Source organism: Protopterus annectens, chromosome 7.part0 (genome assembly GCF_019279795.1).
Source record: "Protopterus annectens isolate FY-2018-M chromosome 7.part0, PAN1.0, whole genome shotgun sequence".
Lineage (NCBI taxonomy): Eukaryota > Metazoa > Chordata > Ceratodontiformes > Protopteridae > Protopterus > Protopterus annectens.
The window spans coordinates 126,326,153-126,344,511 of record NC_056739.1 but is presented as its reverse complement, the minus strand read 5'-3'; the positions used below and the strand labels follow the sequence as shown (position 1 = coordinate 126,344,511).

Genomic DNA, 18,359 nt, shown 5'->3' with positions numbered 1-18,359 from the left:
TCTATGTTGCTGTAGCTAAATGACAAACCAGATGTTTCTGAATTACATCATGAGACATCACTTGGAAAACAATTAGAAAGTAATTTCTAGGATGCAGCAGTAATTCCACAATTTCCATCATGTACAGAAAATCTAAGTGCAACTTTACAACAAACAACTAGCATTACAGGTGAAACCTATGGAAAAGCAAGAGTTGTGCTCAGTCTCAAACCTGTTCATTGACTTTTGCTAGTGAGGGCCCTTGATGAATAAGAAGTTTTACAATCTCTGCATCTCCTTTCCAGGCAGCTAGATGTAGTGGGTAACAGCCCTTACTGTCTGCTACATTTGTCAATGCATCGTTCCTTAGCAGCGTCTCAACCACATCTCTGAAAAAAAAATCAAAAGCAACAGTAACAAACATGTTCAGATAAAGTATGAAAAATGGACAAATATAAAACATTCAAATACCCAAGTGTCACAAACCACACAGACCTTCAGTATTTCCAAAATATTTCCAAAGATGTTTTAGCAAGCACAAAATCAATTTTAGCATAGTACATTAAACTAACTAGTTGTCGCCCCACAGTAAGATGTTGTCCTGTTCGATTCTCAGCTAGAGCATCTTCTGTGTGGAGACATGCATGAATGGGTGTACCTTCATTGAAGGTTGTGCGTCAGGGCTGGCAACTTGGCACGTAAAAATCTACTGCCAATCATTAGCGGACCGGAGTTCCGCTGTGGTGACCCCTAACCGGGATAAAGCCGAAAGACACAACAACAACATTAAACTAACTAAGCAATGGCTCTTCTCTACTGGGGGAAAATGAGGCCATCAGACAAATGCTACAGTGCCAGATTATCCCAAGGTGAAGCACTGCACATAGTTCAGAAACAGGGTTGAACACTGCGTACTTACAAAACCCTTCTGTGATGCTCAGTTGCCACATTACTGTACCAGCAGAAGGTCCCACCTGATCTGATCCGTTAAAGTATAGTTGTGTTACAAACCTACCATAACTGTAAATGTTAAGAGTACATCCACTGTTGGAGTAACGACTTTTGAAATTCCTGACTTCAGAAACCAGATGGCCAGCAAGACTTCCAGTGCTCTCACGCCCCACCTTTCTGGTCTGGCAGATTCCCTCCCACTCCGATACCAGTGGCATTAAAAAGAAGTTATGTTCTTACCATAACATTTCATGCGAATTATCCACCTCGCCATTCATTCTTAACTGATGGGTTCGGAGCCGATCACCGGCTCCGACTTTTTTCCTAGCTCGAGGTCTTCAACCAGCTCGAGGCTAATCTCCTATCCAATCATGCACCAGTGTGTTCTTCAGATCTTATTTGTAAACGTAACAATAAAAAATTGGATAAATTACCTCTCATATTATAAGCAAAACCTGAGAAATGTTAAAGTCCAGGTCCACTAGGAGCCCACAGGCTGGGGGTTGGAGGGAGGGATGCAAGAATGAATGGCGAGATTGACAATTCACATGAAATGTTATGGTAACAACATAACTTCTTTAAGTGAAGTTGTCCTATCTCACCTTCATTCTTAACTGATGGGACAGCATCCCTAGCACCTTTAACCGTGGGTGGCTCACAGGAGTATAATCTTCAGCACAAAGGTCCAAAGGAAGCCTGTTCCCTGGAGGCCATATCCACTTTGTAATGAGTGATGAATATGAGGTGTTGCCCAAGTTGCAGTTGCACAAATGGTATCTATAGGTACTTTGGCTCAAAAGGCCGAAGAAGTAGCAATGGCCCTAGTTGAATGAGCCTTTATTTTGTTTTGTAGTTTTTTGATTACTGAATTATAAGTAAAGGAAATACAGTCCGATAGCCATCTGGACAAGGTGTTTTTGCTACTGCTGTACCTTTCCTATTTTCTGAAAAAGGCACAAAAAGCTGATCAGATTTTTTTGAATGATTTTGTTCTATGTAAATAAAAGAGTAACTTGTCTGTGGACATCAAGCTGGTGTAGCATGTATTCTGCCTTATTGCCATATTTGGGAAAGATGACTGGCAATTCTACGGTTTGATTTAGGTTGGATTCTGAGCAGACTTTATGAAGGAAGGATGGGTTTGTTCGCAAGGAAATTAGAAGTTATGTACCTACCATAACGTTCCATGTTAGTTGTCTTCTCTCACCTTCTTTCTTGCTGGATGGGTTCGGAGCCGATCCTCGGCTCCGACTCGGCACTTGCTTTAGCTCGAGAACTCCTTTTACCAGCTCGAGGCAACCCTATATCCCATGATGCAAGGCGGAACTACCTCAGATCTCGTTTGGCAGCTAACTGACCCTGCTAAAGACTATCCTAACATAATTAGGAACCATGGTTCCTAAAAGAAGTCCTCATAACAATGCTCCAGAGGAAGCAATCTAATAGGAACTCTCCAAGATCTGTCCAGGCCAGGGGAAGGAGGGAGGGAAGAAAGAAGGCGAGAAGACAACTAACATGGAACGTTATGGTAGGTACATAACTTCTAAATGTTAAGTTGTCAATCTCGCCTTCATTCTTGCTGGATGGGACCGCCCCTAGCACCTGTATCCCGGTGGCTCAATGGAACAGACTCTTGAGAACTGTGGAACCAAAACTGGCCCTATCTCTGGAGGCCAAATCCAACTTGTAATGAGACACAAAGGTATGAGCGTGGCCCAAGTAGCTGCTGCACAAATAGTGTCAATGGGAAGTCTATCCTGAAAGGCTACAGAAGTGGATAGACTCCTGGTGGAATGTGCTTTTGGCTTAGAAGATAGTTGTTTGCCCCTTAGAGAGTACACATAGGAAATGGTGGAAGTCAACCATCTAGATAAGGTCACTTTAGAAACTGGAAGACCTAACCTGTTTTCTGCATAGGAGACAAACAATTGGTCTGATTTTCTGATTTGTTTAGTCCAATGCAAGTAGTACCTGAGCTGACGATGAACATCCAAAAAGTGCAGCTTCTGTTCAGCTCTGTCAGAATAGTTAGGAAAGAAAACTGGCAGATCTATAGATTGGTTAATATTGGTTTGAGATACAACCTTGGGAAGAAAGGAAGGGTTAGTTCTTAGCGAAACCCTATCCTTATGAAAAACCAGATAAGGTGAACGAATACAGAGGGCCTGAATCTCAGAAACTCTTCTTGCAGAAGTAACAGCCAGTAAAAATATAGTTTTCCACGTCAATAACTTTAATGAACACGTAGCAGACGGTTCGAAAGGAGGTAGAATTAGGGATGCCAACATTAAGTTCAGATCCCATTGCGGAGGAGGATGTTTCACAGGCGGTTTTAGGAGAAAAACTCCTCTTAAAAAGGCCTTGCATAACCTATGAGACATGATGTTATTGTCATGCAAGCCAACATGATACTTGGAAATAGCAGCCAGCTGTACTTTGACTGTAGATGACGAGGATCCTGAATGAAAAACCTCCGCCAGGAAATCCAAAACAGAATGTACAGGAGCGGTAAAAGGATCAATATTTCTGGCGTTTGCCCAAATTGAAAAACGTCGCCACTTGCTAGCATAAATAGTTCTAGTGGACGACTTTAAAGAAGACACTAAAATGTCTCTGAGTCAGAAATCATTGGTAGCCTGGCTAGGGAAGGAAGTGGAGCAACCAAGCAGTGAGGTTGAGAGAATGAATGGCCCGGTGCTGCTGACCCGACTGGTGGATCAAAAGATCCGAAACTGGGTCCAGATGCCAGGGCTGCACCAGAAGATGACGATGTAGAGACGGAAACCAAATTTGTCAAGGCCAATATGGAGCAATGAGGATCAATTTTGCTCTCAAAACGGTGGCTTTCTGAATGACTTGTGGAATCAATGGAAAGGGAGGAAAAGCATAAAGAAGTCCCCGAGGCCAATCCTGGGTTAGAGAGTCTCTCAAGGGTTGGCCTGGAAGGGGAAATAGTGTGAAGTAATCTAGGCACTTGCTGTTTTGAGGGGTAGCGAAAAGATCGCAACACGGAGTGCCCCACTTCAGAAAAATCTGATCTACTACAGATTGATTGAGAGACCACTCGTGAGGCATCAGAATAGATCTGCTTAGCCTGTCCGCCAATAGGTTGGCCTGCCGAGGATGTGCGTTGCTATCAGAAACCGCTGAGAAGAGATCGCCCATTGCCAAAGTCTGAGAGCTTCTCGACATAAGGGATAGGACCTGGTTCCGCCCTGTTTGTTGATGTACCAGACCACGGACATGTTGTCCGTCTGTACTGCAATAGTCCCTGTGGGAAGAAAGTAGTCGAGGGCTTGCAACGTTAAAAGCACTGCTCTCATCTCCAGGACATTTATGTGCAGATGGTATTCTATGGGTTGCCACGTCCCGTGGACCATCCTGCCCTGATAATGCCCCCCCCACCCGATCAGGGAGGCATCCGTGGTGACTGCGGCAACTGGAGGAGGGGGAACAAAGGGTCGGCCCTGATGAAGAAGAGGGGAAGATATCCACCATCGTAGATGAGCCCTGCACGACTGTGTTACCAAGATTTCGTGTCTCATAGGCAGATTGTGGTACGACCACTGCGTGAATAACATCCACTGCAGGAGACGCATGTGGAAGCGAGCCAGTGGAAGAAGAACAATGGCCGCAGCCATTAGGCCTAGAACTTTCAAGACAAACCTGGCTTTGATCTTGTTGCTTAGTAACAGAAGCTGAACAAATTTCTGGATGTCCAGAATCCTTTGATCTGTTAGCCTGGCTAACATTTTGACGGTATTTAACTCTGCGCCTATAAAAATGATAGATTGGCAAGGCAGCAGAGAGGATTTTTCAAATTTACGAAATTCCCAGTTTCTTGCAAAGCTGTAGGGTGTAGTCTCTGGACTGAAGAAGCTGATGCTTGGTGGTGGCGGAGAGGAGCCAGTCGTCCAAATAAGGAAACACCTGGAATCCTCGACGTCTCAGGTGAGCTGTGACCACTGCCATGCATTTGGTGAACACTCTGGGGCTGAAGTGAGGCCAAAGGGCAGTGCTCTGAATTGGTAATGACTGGCTCCCAGCCGAAAGCGGAGAAACCTTCTGGAGCGTCTGTGAATCTTTATGTGATAGTACGCATCCTGAAGGTCTATAGAGCACATCCAGTTGTCCTTGCCCAGAAAGGGCAGAATGGATTGCAGCGTGACCATCCGGAATCTTGCCTTCTTGACAGACTTGTTTAGTCTGCTTAGGTCTAGTATCGGTCTCCAATCTCCCATCCTTTTGGGGACCAAAAAGAATCTTGAGTAGAAGCCGGATCCTACTTGGTTTGCCGGCACTGTTTGGATGGCTCTTTTTTCCAGGAGTTTTGAAACTTCCTGTCTTGCCAAATCCCTTTGACCGGGTGAGATGTCTGGAAGGGATTGTAGAGGTACGGGAAACCTTTCGAAGGGGATTTTGTAACCCTCTGATATGATCGACTGTACCCACTTCTCTTGGGATAGGGATTGCCAGGCTACTGGGTACAGTGAAATTCTTCCCCCGACTGCCTCCAAGGGTGGACAGTCGGGCAACACCTCAGGGATGCTGAAAGGGCTTCTCAGGAAGAGACTCCCTGTTGCCCTGGTTCTGAGGACCCCCCTGCCTCTAGGGCGGCGTCTATTATTGTTACCCCCTCTGCCTCTGGGGGTAAACTGACCACGTGTGTCCGGTGTAGCTCCTTGGGCTTTTCGGAACCACATCTTCCCCCCCCTTCTGACCCTTGGGGTAAGGTCTAGAAGGAGTGGAAAACTGGACTCCAACGGCAGAAAGAGTTTTACCGTCCTGCTCACATCTGGTCAAAGTATCCTTCACCTGAGGTCCAAACAAAGCCGAACCGTCAAAGGGGGTGTTGGTGAAGGACGCCTTAAAGGGGTCCGCAAAATTACACAGCCGCATCCAGGCTTGGCGTCTAAGAGCAACACCTGTGCCTGCGGCCCTGCTCGCTCCATCGGCCGCATAAGATATGAGCCGCATGGAGGAGTTAGATATGGAATTCAGGATAGCACGCTGTGAAGCAATCTTTTCCTGAGCCCCAGCAGCAGAAGGATCCTGGCCTACTTCTCCCAGTTCCTTGAGAATATCTCGTTGAAGCCTGGTGAAGTGACAAAGGTAATTCAGCGAACGCATAGCAAAGGTCGCTGAAGAAAACATCCGCTTTCCATACCTGTCCATGGTCCTAGAATCCTTATTAGGAGGATGGACAGGCACTGAAGGATCCGCCAGTTCCTTCTTAGTGGCCGCCGCCACCACCATAGCATCCACAGAGACACCTTTGGACAGGAACTGTTTATCTGAAGGGGCAGTGATGAACTTGGATGGTCTCCTGGGGACAGGTTCCACAGAATCTGGAGCCGCCCACGCCTTCCGAGCCACTACCTGCATGAGTGGGTCGAAAGGCGGAGACACCCAGGAGGTGGAGGGTCGGGATCCAAAAGCCTCCAGGTATACTGACTCATCCTCGGAGGGGTCAATGGAGGGCCAATTCCCCCTCTGTTTGAGGAGCTCAAGGATGTCTGAAAAGGAGACATCCTCAGAGGGGGACCGTGGGGAACCCTCAGACTCATCTAAGTCGGTATCAGATGTGGTAGACTCAGGGGAGTCTGTGTGTTTCCTCTTACACATCCTCTTCCGAGGGGGTTCCCCTGCAGGGTCAGGAGAAACCTCGGAAGAGGAGGAAATTCCCAGTGGGGAAACCTGGGGCGATGGATCCCTGGGCCTGAGAGCAAGAGGCTGGCAAGAGGCATCTGCAGGCACTGCTGAGGGAGGAGCTAGAGGGATAGACCGTTGACCAGGCTCAGAGGCCAGGACACTCCTCATCACCTCAAAGGCTCCTCTCCCGGGAGACCGGAACACACCCGCCCAAGAAACAGGAATGGTCGGCTCCAAGGAGAGAGAAGGCTCCGAGGCCGATGTCGGCGCCGAGCTTACCAAAGCCGAAGCCCCGAGAGGGAGAGCGGGCTCGGACAAGGGTCCGATGCCACTAGCCCCCTCGGAGCAGACAGTGGAAACCCGACGACCGGATCCCTCCAAGGAAGGTCTCAAGGAGATCGGAGCCGAAGACGACGGAGCCGAAGGATGTATCGGCTCCGGCATCGAAACAGTCGCTGTCCCAAGAAGCTCCGGCTCCGAACTCTGGTGTGGAGTCGGAGGAGGAATCTCAAGAATCGGGGCTATAGCCGAAGTCTGTTGAGACGGGCTATGGAGCATTTGGGCCAGTGCCTGAGACTTCAACAGCCTGCTTACCACCCTCTCCAAATCGTGGTCAGACAGCCTGGAAGATCTCGAAGATCGGCTCCGATGGCTCCGCTCCGACAAAAGAGGAGATCCCGGAGCCGAATGGATACTCATAATAGAGGGGGACCGAGATCTCTTACGGGTCGAAGCCATCGGAGCCGAAGTCCCTAGAACTCCAGATGGAGCCGAGGATTTCTCGGCTCCGATGCTGGATACAGCGTCGGCTCCAGCCGGAGCCGACAAGGCCACAGTAGTCAGGGTATTGGAGCCGGCCGGCACTGAACCCACTACTCGAACAGAAGAAGTATCGACTCCAGCCGGAGCCGATATCGACTCCGACGGAGCCGGAGCCACCGGAGGAGGCTTGGACACTGTAGCCTGAACCTTCGGTGGCTTAAGAGGTTTTCCTGACCCTGACTTAGGAAGAGAACCTTCAGGTTTAAGTAAACCTCGGAGGATTAATTTGTTCCTCCTTTCCTGCAGGACTCTCTGGCTAAAAGCATGACACAACGCACAGGAGTCCTGCAGGTGCAAAGGCCCCAGGCAATAAACACAAGAAGTGTGACCGTCTGTCAGAGACATTTTCTGACAGCACTGGTCACACTTCTTGAAGCCTGAGACCTTGCCTTCTTTTGACATCCTAGAAGGGAAAAACACAAACAGTCCCAACAAACACACCAATTAATCCTTACACAGACACACAGGAAGGGAATAACTCGGGGAACTAGGCCTGACTAAAACTTTAAACTGAAATTTTTTATAAAAGTTTAAAAGGAAGGGAATAGGGTGGGCTGTAACTAAGTACAGACTAAACTAACACTAAAGGGAAAAAATAAACCCCTAACTACACTTTTTCTTATTTTACCAAGAAAAAACTTACCTCAGCTGGCAAAGGAGACCTCTTTCGCTAAGCGGCAAACGAGATCTGAGGTAGTTCCGCCTTGCATCATGGGATATAGGGTTGCCTCGAGCTGGTAAAAGGAGTTCTCGAGCTAAAGCAAGTGCCGAGTCGGAGCCGAGGATCGGCTCCGAACCCATCCAGCAAGAATGAAGGCGAGATTGACAACTTAACATCTATCATTATGAAACGAGAGGTATGGGGGCTTCACTGAAAGTGCTTTTTGTTCTGACACTCTTCTAGCTGAAGTGATGGCTACTAGGAAAATAGTTTTCCAAGTTAAGAATTTTAATTCGCATGAAGATTCCAATTCAAAGATTGGAAGAATTATCCTGGATGGGACAAAAAAAGAAGTTATGCACCTACCATAATGTTCCATGTTAATTGTCTTCATCTCGCCTTCTTTCTTGCTTGTTGGGATCGGAGCCGACCCTCGGCTCAGACTCTGCTATCTTCTATAGCTCGAGAGCTGCTTTCTGGCTCGAAGCTACCCCTTATCCCATGATGCCTAGCGCTAGCTACCCAGATCTCATATGTAATAGCTAACCCCAGTCATAGCAAGAATAACCTGACCAAACTAACAGGTTGGGCATATCTGTTATACTCTCAAAGTCAGTAGAGGAAACAAACCAGAAAATACTCAGCCGGTGAAGACTAAACTCCTCTCGGTCCAATAGGACAGGGGGATGGAGGGGGGACGCAAGAAAGAAGGCGAAATGAAGACAACTAACAATGGAACATTATGGTAGGTACATAACTTCTTTATGTTAAGTTGTCTATCTCGCCTTCGTTTCTTGCTTGTTGGGACAGCGTCCCTAGCACCTATGATCCTGGGTGGCTCATTGGAACAGACTCTTCAGAACAGTGGAATCAAAGTTAGCTCTATTCTATTCCTGGAGGCCATGTCTAACTTGTAATGAGAAAAAAAGGTATGAGGATTTGCCCATGTGGCCACGGCACAAATAGAGTCCATGGGCAACCTAGACTGGAAGGCTACAGAAGTGGCCAAAGCCCTAGTAGAATGCCCTTTCGGTTTGGAAGACAATTCTTTGTTTCTTAGTTGATAGATGAAGGTGATAATGTGAGACAAGCACCTGGACAGGGTTACTTTGGAAACTGGAAGACCCTGTTGCCCCTAGCATAGGAAAGAAAGAGTTGGTCAGACTTCTTTATATCCTTCGTTCTATGCAGGTAAAAACGCAGTTGTCTATGAACATCCAAAAGGTGTAACTTGTATTCTGCCTTGTTGGTGTAGTTAGGGAAGAATACTGGAAGGTCTATGGATTGGTTTAGATTATTTTCTGAGCACACTTTAGGAAGGAAGGATGAATTAGTTCTCAGCACAACCCTATCCTTGTGAAAGACTAACTACGGATAACGAACGCTTAGTGCCTGAAGTTCCGATACACGTCTGGCTGAGGTAATAGCTACCAGAAAGAGTTTTCCAAGATGGAAACTTAAGGGAGCTGGAAGCTGCTGGTTCAAAAGGGGGCGTAATCAAGGAGGTTAGTACCAAATTAAGGTCCCAAGGAGGAGGGGGATCTCTCACTGGGGGCCTAAGGAGAGTAGTCCCTCTGAGAAAGGCTTTACACAGCTTATGAGACATGATATTTAGATTAGAAAAGCCAACATGATAGTTAGATATGGCCGCTAGTTGAACCCTGATTGTGGCAGAAGCGGACCCAGAGTGAAAAAGCTCAGTTAGGAATTCCAAGATTTCGTGAACTGGGGCTGAAAAGGGATCTGTGTTCCTAGCCTCTGCCCAATAAGAGAAACTTTTCCATTGCTAGCATATGTCTTCCTAGCAGCCAATTTGTGAAAGGATACAACAATTTCACGCACAGCCAGGGAAATGCTGGGAAGCCTGGCTAGGGTTGGAATTGGATCAACCAAGCTGTGAGCTAGAGTGTCTGGAGGGATCGATGCAGCTCTCCTGATTGATGAATCAGCAGGTCTGGAATAGGATCCAGGGCTGCTCGAGGAGGTAACGGTGCAGGAATGGAAACCAAATCTGTCAAGGCCAGTAAGGAGCAATGAGGATCATTTTGCAACCCAACAATATCGCTTTCTGTATGAGTTTGGGTATAAGAGAAAAAGGCGGGAAGGCATAAAGAAGTCCCTGAGGCCAATCGTGGACTAGAGCATCTCTGGGAGGGTGACCAGGCAGCGGTAGAAGGGAGAAACAGTTGCTGCATTTGGTGTTGAAGGGGGTTGCAAACAGATCGCAGCAAGGCTGTCCCCATTTGCGGAAGATCAGATCCGCAACTACCTGATTCAGAGACCACTCGTGAGGCATGAGAATAGCTCTGCTGAGCCAGTCCGCTATGATGTTGGACTTCCCAGGGATGTGCGTTGCAATCAGAAATCGTTGGGTGGAAATCGCCCACTGCCAGAGTCTGAGTGCTTCTTGACATAGGGGGTAGGACTTGGTTCCGCCCTGCTTGTTGATGTACCACACTACTGACAAGTTGTCCGTCTGAAGTGCAATGGTCCCAGGAGAGAGGGAGTCCTGAAGTGCTTGCAATGCTAGTAGCACGGCTCTCATCTCCAAGACATTTATGTGCAAATAGTACTTGTGAGGCTGCCATGTGCCTTGGACTGTCCTGCCCTGATAACGCCCCCCACCACCCCATCAGTGAGGTGTCCGTGGTCACTGTGGCAACCGGAGGGGGTTGGATGAATGGTCTGCCCTGAAACACTAGCGGGGAGACCATCCACCAGGAAAGGTGTCTTTTGCAAGTTTCTGCAATCATGATCATGTGAGACATGGGGAGCTGTTGAAAGGACCACTGCGGGAAGAGAAGCCACTGAAGGATTCTTATGTGAAAACGGGCTAGAGGTATCAGAAGAATTGCTGCCGCCATAGAACCCAGAGTTTGAAGGACCAACCGGACTTGTACCTTTTTGCACTGCATGAGGATATGAACTTGCTGCCAAATTGTGGCCACCTTGTCCGGCGGTAGTCTTGCTGACATACTTTTTGTATCTAGATCTATATAGATAATAGATTGACAGGGCAACAAGGCAGATTTTTCAAAATTTATAGTAATGCCTAACTGGGCACAAATTGCGATTGTATAGTCCCTGGCCTGAAGAAGTTGATGCCTGGTAGTAGCAGTAAGGAGCCAGTCATCTAGATAAGGAAACACCTGGAATCTTTGACGTCTCAGGTGAGCCGTGACCACTGCCATACATTTGGTGAACACCCTGGGGGCTGTGGTGAGACCAAAGAGCAGAGCTCCGAACTGATAATGACTGGCTCCCAGCCAGAAGCGAAGGAATCTCCTGGAGCGCCTGTCCATCTTGATGTGATAGTATGCATCCTGGAGATCTATTGAGCACATCCAATTGTCCTGACCCAAAAAGGGTAGAATGGACTGAAGCGTGACCATCAGAAACCTTGTTCTTTGAACAGACTTGTTTAGTCTGCTGAGAGCCAAAATTGGCCTCCAGTCCCCTGTCTTTTTTGGTACCAAAAAGAAACTTGAGTAAGTTCTGGATCCGAGTTTGTCTGCCGGGACTTCCTGGATGACTCTTTTTCTAGCAGTCTTGAAATTTCTATGACTGCTTGGGCCCTCAGATTGGGTGGAACATCTGGGGGGGGGGGGGTTTGCTTGATGATGGGGGAGATTGGAAGAAGGGAATTACATAGCCTCTGGATATGACTGAGTGTACCCATTTGTCTCACGTAATGTCTTGCCAGGCTTTCAGGTACAGTGAAAATCTTCCCCCGACTGCCTCCAGAGGCGGGCAGTCAGGCAATTCTTCAGGAATGCTGGAAGGGCTTGTCAGAGAAAGACTCTCTGCTGCCCTGGTTCTGCGGACCCCCTCTGCCTCAAGGGCGGCATCTGTTGTTGTTATTTCCTCCTGTGCCCCTGGAGGAAATCTCACTACGTGCATCAGGTGGGGCTCCCTGGGATTTCGAAAACCACATTATTCCACTATTCTGACCTTTGGGATATGGTCTGGAAGGAGTGGAAAAACGGACTCCCACGGCAGAGAGAGTCTTGCCTTCTTGTTCACACCTAGTGAGAGTGTCCTTCACCTGTGGTCCAAAGAGAAATGAAACGTCAAAGGGGGTGTTGGTGAATGACGCTCAAAAGGGCTCCGCAAAATTACACAGCCGCATCCATGCGCGTCTCCTAAGGGCCATGCCTGTACCTGTGGCTCTACTCGCACCATCGGCTGCATAGGAAATGAGCCTCATGAAGGAGTTAACCACTGAATTAAGGGTCGCCAACTTAGAAGCTACTTAAGGTTGAACCCCTTCAGCTGATGGATCCTGGAGGGCATCACCAAGCTCTTTTAGGAGATCCCTCTGAAGCCTGGTAAAATGGCATAAGTAATTCAGTGACCTCATGGAGAAGATCGCTGAAGCAAACATTCGCTTCCCATATCTGTCCATAGTCCTAGACTCCTTGTTAGGAGGATGGACAGAGGAAGAAGTTTCCACTAATTCCTTTTTAGTGGCCGCTGCTACTACCATGGCATCCACGGGAACACCCTTGGTAAGGAACTGTTTGTCAAGGGGTGCAGTGATGAACTTGTCGGGCCTCCTCGGGGTTGGTTCCACTGTATCCGGGGCTGACCAAGCCCTTCGAGCCACCACAGACATTAGTGGATGGAAGGGCGGGAACCAAACGCATCCAGGAATACGGATTCATCCTCAGCAGGGGCTAGGGCAGTCCAGTTCCCCCTCTGCCTAAGCACTTCTAGGATGTCCAAAAAGGAAACATCTTCAGAGGTGGATCTCGGGAACCCTTCCGAATCATCCAAATCCGTATCCGAAGTGACAGACTCAGGGGAGTCTATGTGCTTCCTCTTGCACTTCCTCTTCCGAGGGGCCTCCTCTGAATGATCAGGGGAGGCCTCGGAAGAAGAGGAAACACCCAGTGGGGTGCTCTGGAGCGTCTGTTCCCCACGCTTGGGGTCTGGAGGAGGGCCAGAGGTTGACGCAGGCACTACAGAGGACAGAGTCAGTGGGGTCGAACGTGGTGCTGACTCAGGGGCCAGTACACTCCTCATGACATCGAAGGCATCCCTGCCACAATGTAAAGAAGGCTCCGAGGAAACCGGAATCCTTCTCTGCATCCAGGGGGACAGCTCCAAGGCCTATGTAGGAGCCGAGCTCACCTGCGCCGAAGCTCCGAGAGGGAGAACGGGGTCGGACAAGGGTCCGATGCCACTCATCCCCTCGGAGCGGACGAGGGAGTCTTGGCGTCCAGATCCCTCGACAGAAGGCACCATCGAGGGGATCTGAGCCGATGATGGAACCAAAGGGGAAATTGTTATCGGTGCCGACTGATTCACGATTCGAACCCCAACAAACTCCGGCTCAGAGGAGTCAGAGGAACATCGATAGAAGCGGGCGGAGCCAACATCTGTTGAGGAGGACTGGATAACATTTTGGCCAGTGCCTGCGACTTAAACAACCTACTGACCACTCTCTCCATGTCGTGGTCCGAGAGTCTAGAGGACAGAGAGGCGTGGGAGGATCTGTGACTGCAGTCACTCTGCAACAGGTGAGACAGAGGGGCCGAATGTATAGACTCTAGAGATGGGGACCTCGGTCTCTTGTGGGTCCGAGATGGCTCCGAAGATGCTGGTGGAGCAGACTGGGAGGCAGCCTCCTCGGTTCCAGCCGGAACCAAAATAGTCGGTAATGTTTGGGCCAATGACGGCTCCGAGCTGGGAGCCAACGATTTGGTCGGTTTAGGAGATTTCACTGGCTGAGCTTTGGCCGGTGAATCCTGGGGCTTAAGAAGACCCCTTAATATCAGCTTATTTTTGCGCTCTTGCAGAACCCTTGGGCTGAATGCATGGCATACAGAACAAGAGTCCTGCAGGTGCACTGCACCTAAGCAATAGACGCAAGAAGTGTGCCCATCTGTCAGAGACATTTTCTGACAGCATGAGTCACACTTCTTGAATCCAGACACTTTGGATTCTTTGGACATATCTAGTCCTACACAGAAAGTCTTTGGCCTAACAACAAAAAACTACAAACACTAATCTACCAAAAACACAATAACTACAGTCAAGAATTTTTTTTTTTTTTAATAGGAAGCCTCTAGCTTAAACAGCTACCTATGAAGTAAAAGAGAAGACTAAAACTAAAGATAAAACGCTACAATAAGTAGAGATAGGAAAGGGGAAGGGGGAGGGGAAGAACTCTCTAACTTAAACGAGTTCTAAGGGAAAAATACAACACAAACTACAACAAACTAACGATAATGTCGAAAGACTAAACTATCAAAAAAAAAACCCTAATTCACTAGAAAAGTATTAAACGAACTTACAAGAGCCTGAGCCAGTAAGAAAGAACCTCACAGCTGAAGCGGCAAACGAGATCTGGGTAGCTAGTGCTAGGCATCATGGGATAAGGGGTAGCCTCGAGCCAGTAAACAGCTCTCGAGCTATAGAAGATGGCAGAGTCAGAGCAGGGGGTCGGCTCCGATCCCAACAAGCAAGAAACGAAGGCGACATAAACAACTTAACATCTGAGGTTCAGTGGTGGTAATGGAAATTTTATTGGTGGCCTTAAAAGACAAGTGCCCTTAAGAAAAGCTTTACACAACTTGTGTGACATAATATTTGACCCATTTCCGGCTAGATGAAAATTTGATATTGCTACTAATTGTACTGTAATGGTATCAGCTGCAGCACCCTCTTTGAAAAGCTTTGTTAGAAATTCCAAAATAGGAGGTGGTGTGGAATAAAGATCAATCTTATTTTCCAAAGAACAACTACAAAACCTTTTCCATTTGTGAAGATAAAGTCTTCTTGTTGATGTCTTACGAGAAGATATCAAAATGTGCAGTGTTAGAGATGAGATCTAGGATGTTTGAAATTGGAGCAGCCAAGCTGTCAACTTGAGGGTTTGTAAGGATGGGTGAGGAATCCCTGAAGAATGGATCAGAAGATCCGGCACCAGGTCAAGGATCCAAGGTTCCTCCTGAAGATAAAGTTGTAGGAAGGGGAACCAGATTTGACAAGGCCAGTAAGGGGCTATCAGAATTAAAGTCTTTCCCCATATGCTGGCTTTCTGTATAACTTTGGGTATTAATAGGAAGGAAGGAAAAGCATATAAGACCCGGGGGCCAATCGTGTCTCAGTGCATCCCTCGGGGACTTCCCCGGAGGGGGAATTAGGGAAAAATATTTGCTTCATTTTTTGTTTGCTGACGTGGCAAAATGGTCGCAGCAAGGTTGGCCGCATTTGTGGAAAATGCTATCCGCTACCTCTTGTTTAAGGGACCACTCGTGAGGCATCAGTATTTCTCGGCCGAGTTTGCCTGCAATCACGTTAGATATTCCCAGGATGTGCATTGCTATTAGAAAGCGATGGGAGGAAGTTGGCCACTGCCAAACTATGAGGGCCTCTCAACAAAGCTTCCTCCTTGTTTATGTGCGTACCATACCACTGACATATTGTCAGTTTGAATTGCAATCGTTGCTACAGACAGAGTCTTGGAATGCCTGCAACGCTAGAAGCACCACTCTCATCTCTAGAACACTGATGTGCAATTGTACCTTGTGTTCTTGCCACGTGCCTTGGGCTGTTCTTTCCAGATAATGCCCCCTACCCTATCTGGAAGTGTTCATGGTCAACGTGGCTAGTAGAGCTGGGGGAGCAAAGGGTTTGCTTATTTTCACCTGGTCCAAATGAAGCCCCCAAAGTAGAGCTTTTTTGCAAGCTTGTGTGAGAATAATTTTGAGAGACATCGGAGGCGTCTGCATTGACCACTGTGCAAAAATAAGTCACTGTAGGATCCTCGTATGCATGCTAGGGGAATTACTGTGATAGCAGCTGCCACTGATGTCAGCACCTTTAGAACCTCTCTGGCTTGAACTTATATTTTGCGCAGAAGATTTAGAACTTGTTTTTGGAGGACTTGAATTCTTTCTTTTGGAAAGTTTACCATCATAAACACGCTATGTTGCGATGGCAATAAGACAGATTTTTCATAATTGACAGTAATTACTAACTGCAAATAGTTTTAAGGTTGTGTCCTTTGCCTGGATGAGTAGTTGCTTGGTGGTGGCTGTTAGGAGCCAGTCGTCCAAGTAGGGAAACACCCAGAATCCTAAATCGGGGAACACTCTGAGGGCTGTAGTGAGGCCAAAGGGCAGAGCCCAAAATGACTGGCTCTCAGCCAAAAGCGCAGGTGACTTCTGGATAGTCTCTCCATTTTGATATGTAGTACGCATCCTAAAGGTCTATCGAGTACATTCAACTGCCTTTCCCTAGAAGTGGAAGCATTTGACTGCAATGTGACCATCCGAAACTTTGTCTTTTTTACAGACTTGTTCAGTCTGCCAAGATCTAAAATGAGTCTCCAGTCCCCTGTCTTCTTTGGAACTAAAAAGAATCTTTAGTAAGTTCCGGTTCCTGTTTGGTCTGCGGGGACTGACTGGATGACTCGTTTTTCATTTTTTCAGCAACCTTTGAACTTCTATGGATGCTTGATCCCTTTGACTGGGTGGCAAATCTGGGATTCTTTTGTTTAGTGGAGGAGGTATTGAGTAACCTCTGGATATGATTTCTTTGTACCCATTTGTCTTTTGTAATTTTTTAGACAGGTGACTGGGTACAAAGACAAGCATCCCCAGACTGCCTCCAAAGTGAGACAGGCAGGTCTCCTTTCAGAAGTGCTGAAAAGGCATACCGAAAAAGGATTCGTGGTTGCCTTGATTTTGAGGACCCTTCTGCCGCTGATCTACTCGCTCCATCACCTGCATATGAGATTAGCCTCATGGAGGAGTTCACCAGGGAGTTAAGGGTGGAGAGATGGGATAATATTTTCTCCAATACCCTCTCAGCTACTGAACTCTGGAGAAAATCTCCCAACTCCTTTATGAGATCTCTCTGTAACCTTGTAAAATGGGTTAAATAATTCAGGGACCTGAAGGTAAAGGTCACTGATGAAAACATGCATTTTCCATATGCCCATCATGCGCAAATCTTTATTCGGAGGATGAACAGATGAGGATGTTTCTGATAACTCCTTTTTAGTGGCCGCTGCCACCACCACGTCATCCTCTGGAACTCCTTTTGTTAGAAAAACTTTGTAATCCGGGCTTGTGATAGACTTATTAGGCCTCGTAGGGATGGGTTCCAGTGTCTGGAGACTCCCACACCATTCGACAAACTAAACCAACAAGCTCGTTGAAAAGCGGAGACACCCAGGAGGAGGAGGGACAAGATCCAAAAGCTTTCAGGTACGCGGACTCCTCGTCAGTAGGGTTTGATGGACTTCCAACCACCTCTCTGCTTCAGGATCTCTAAGATGTCTGCAAAGGAGACATCCTCAGAGAGCGACCATGGGGACCCTTCTGATTCATTGAGGTCTGTGTCAGATGTAATTGACTCCTGTGGGGAGTCCAAATGCTTCCTCTTACAAGTTTTCTTCTGAGGACCGTCCTCAGATGGATATTTCGGAGAGATCTCTGAAGATAAAGGTTCACTCCATTGGGGTTTCCTGGATCTCTACACTTTTGTGGAATTGGTTTTGTAGAGACAGACACTGGTGCTCTAAGGAACGGAATAGGAATAACCGAAGATGATGCTGTCTCAGAGGACAGGGCTCTCCTCATAGCCTCAAAAGCCCCACTCTCATGAGTCGAAGGAGGTTCCAGCTCCGAAAAACTGAGAGACAACCCCGGCAACACAGGAGCAGGCTCAGAGGCAGAGGTAGGAGGACAGCTCACATGAGCCGAAGCTCCAAGAGGTAGAGTAGGATCTGACAAAATATTGGCTTCACTCATCCCCCCCCCCGGAGCCGACCAGTGAGTGTCACCTCCCAGACTCCCCGGATGGCATTGCGGTAGTCAGAGAAGTTTAGGTCGAAAGTTCCGGAGTGAGTCTCAGTTCTGACACATCAATCAACATCGGTTCCTCCCTTTCTGGCTCCGAAACAACAGGTCTGGTCGGAGGAGGAATGGATAAAAAAACAAGGCGGCACAGTCGGTTCCGAGGCTCTAAGGGTCGGTTCCGATAATAGTTTTGCTAACGCCAGTGTCTGCAGCAGTCCCTGCACCACAAGATCCACATCCATATCAGAAAGGCTCCTAGAGGATCTGGACGATGGGGCCAGAGAAGCAGACATTTGTAATAATGGAGACCATAATGTAGGGGATACCTGTTCCAAGGTGGGGGACCGGCTCCGTACAGTTAAAAACCAATGGCTCTAAAGGTACTGGAGCCGAGGATCACTGACTTTCAGAAGCAACATCTTTAGATACTGTCGGAGACATCCAGGGGGGAGTTTCTTGGCTGCCTCAGACTCCTCTGA

At 47.7% G+C, this 18,359-nt stretch overlaps 1 protein-coding gene across 1 annotated transcript in view; it reads right to left on the bottom strand.

Moving 5' to 3' along the window:
- ANKS1A (ankyrin repeat and sterile alpha motif domain containing 1A) overlaps positions 1 to 18,359 on the bottom strand; it is a 3,005,277-nt gene that overhangs the window by 2,795,111 nt on the left and 191,807 nt on the right. Inside the window, exon 3 of the mRNA XM_044076145.1 lies at positions 212 to 368. Within this exon, the coding sequence (XP_043932080.1) occupies positions 212 to 368 (157 nt within the window). The remainder of the gene's footprint in view (positions 1 to 211; positions 369 to 18,359) is intronic.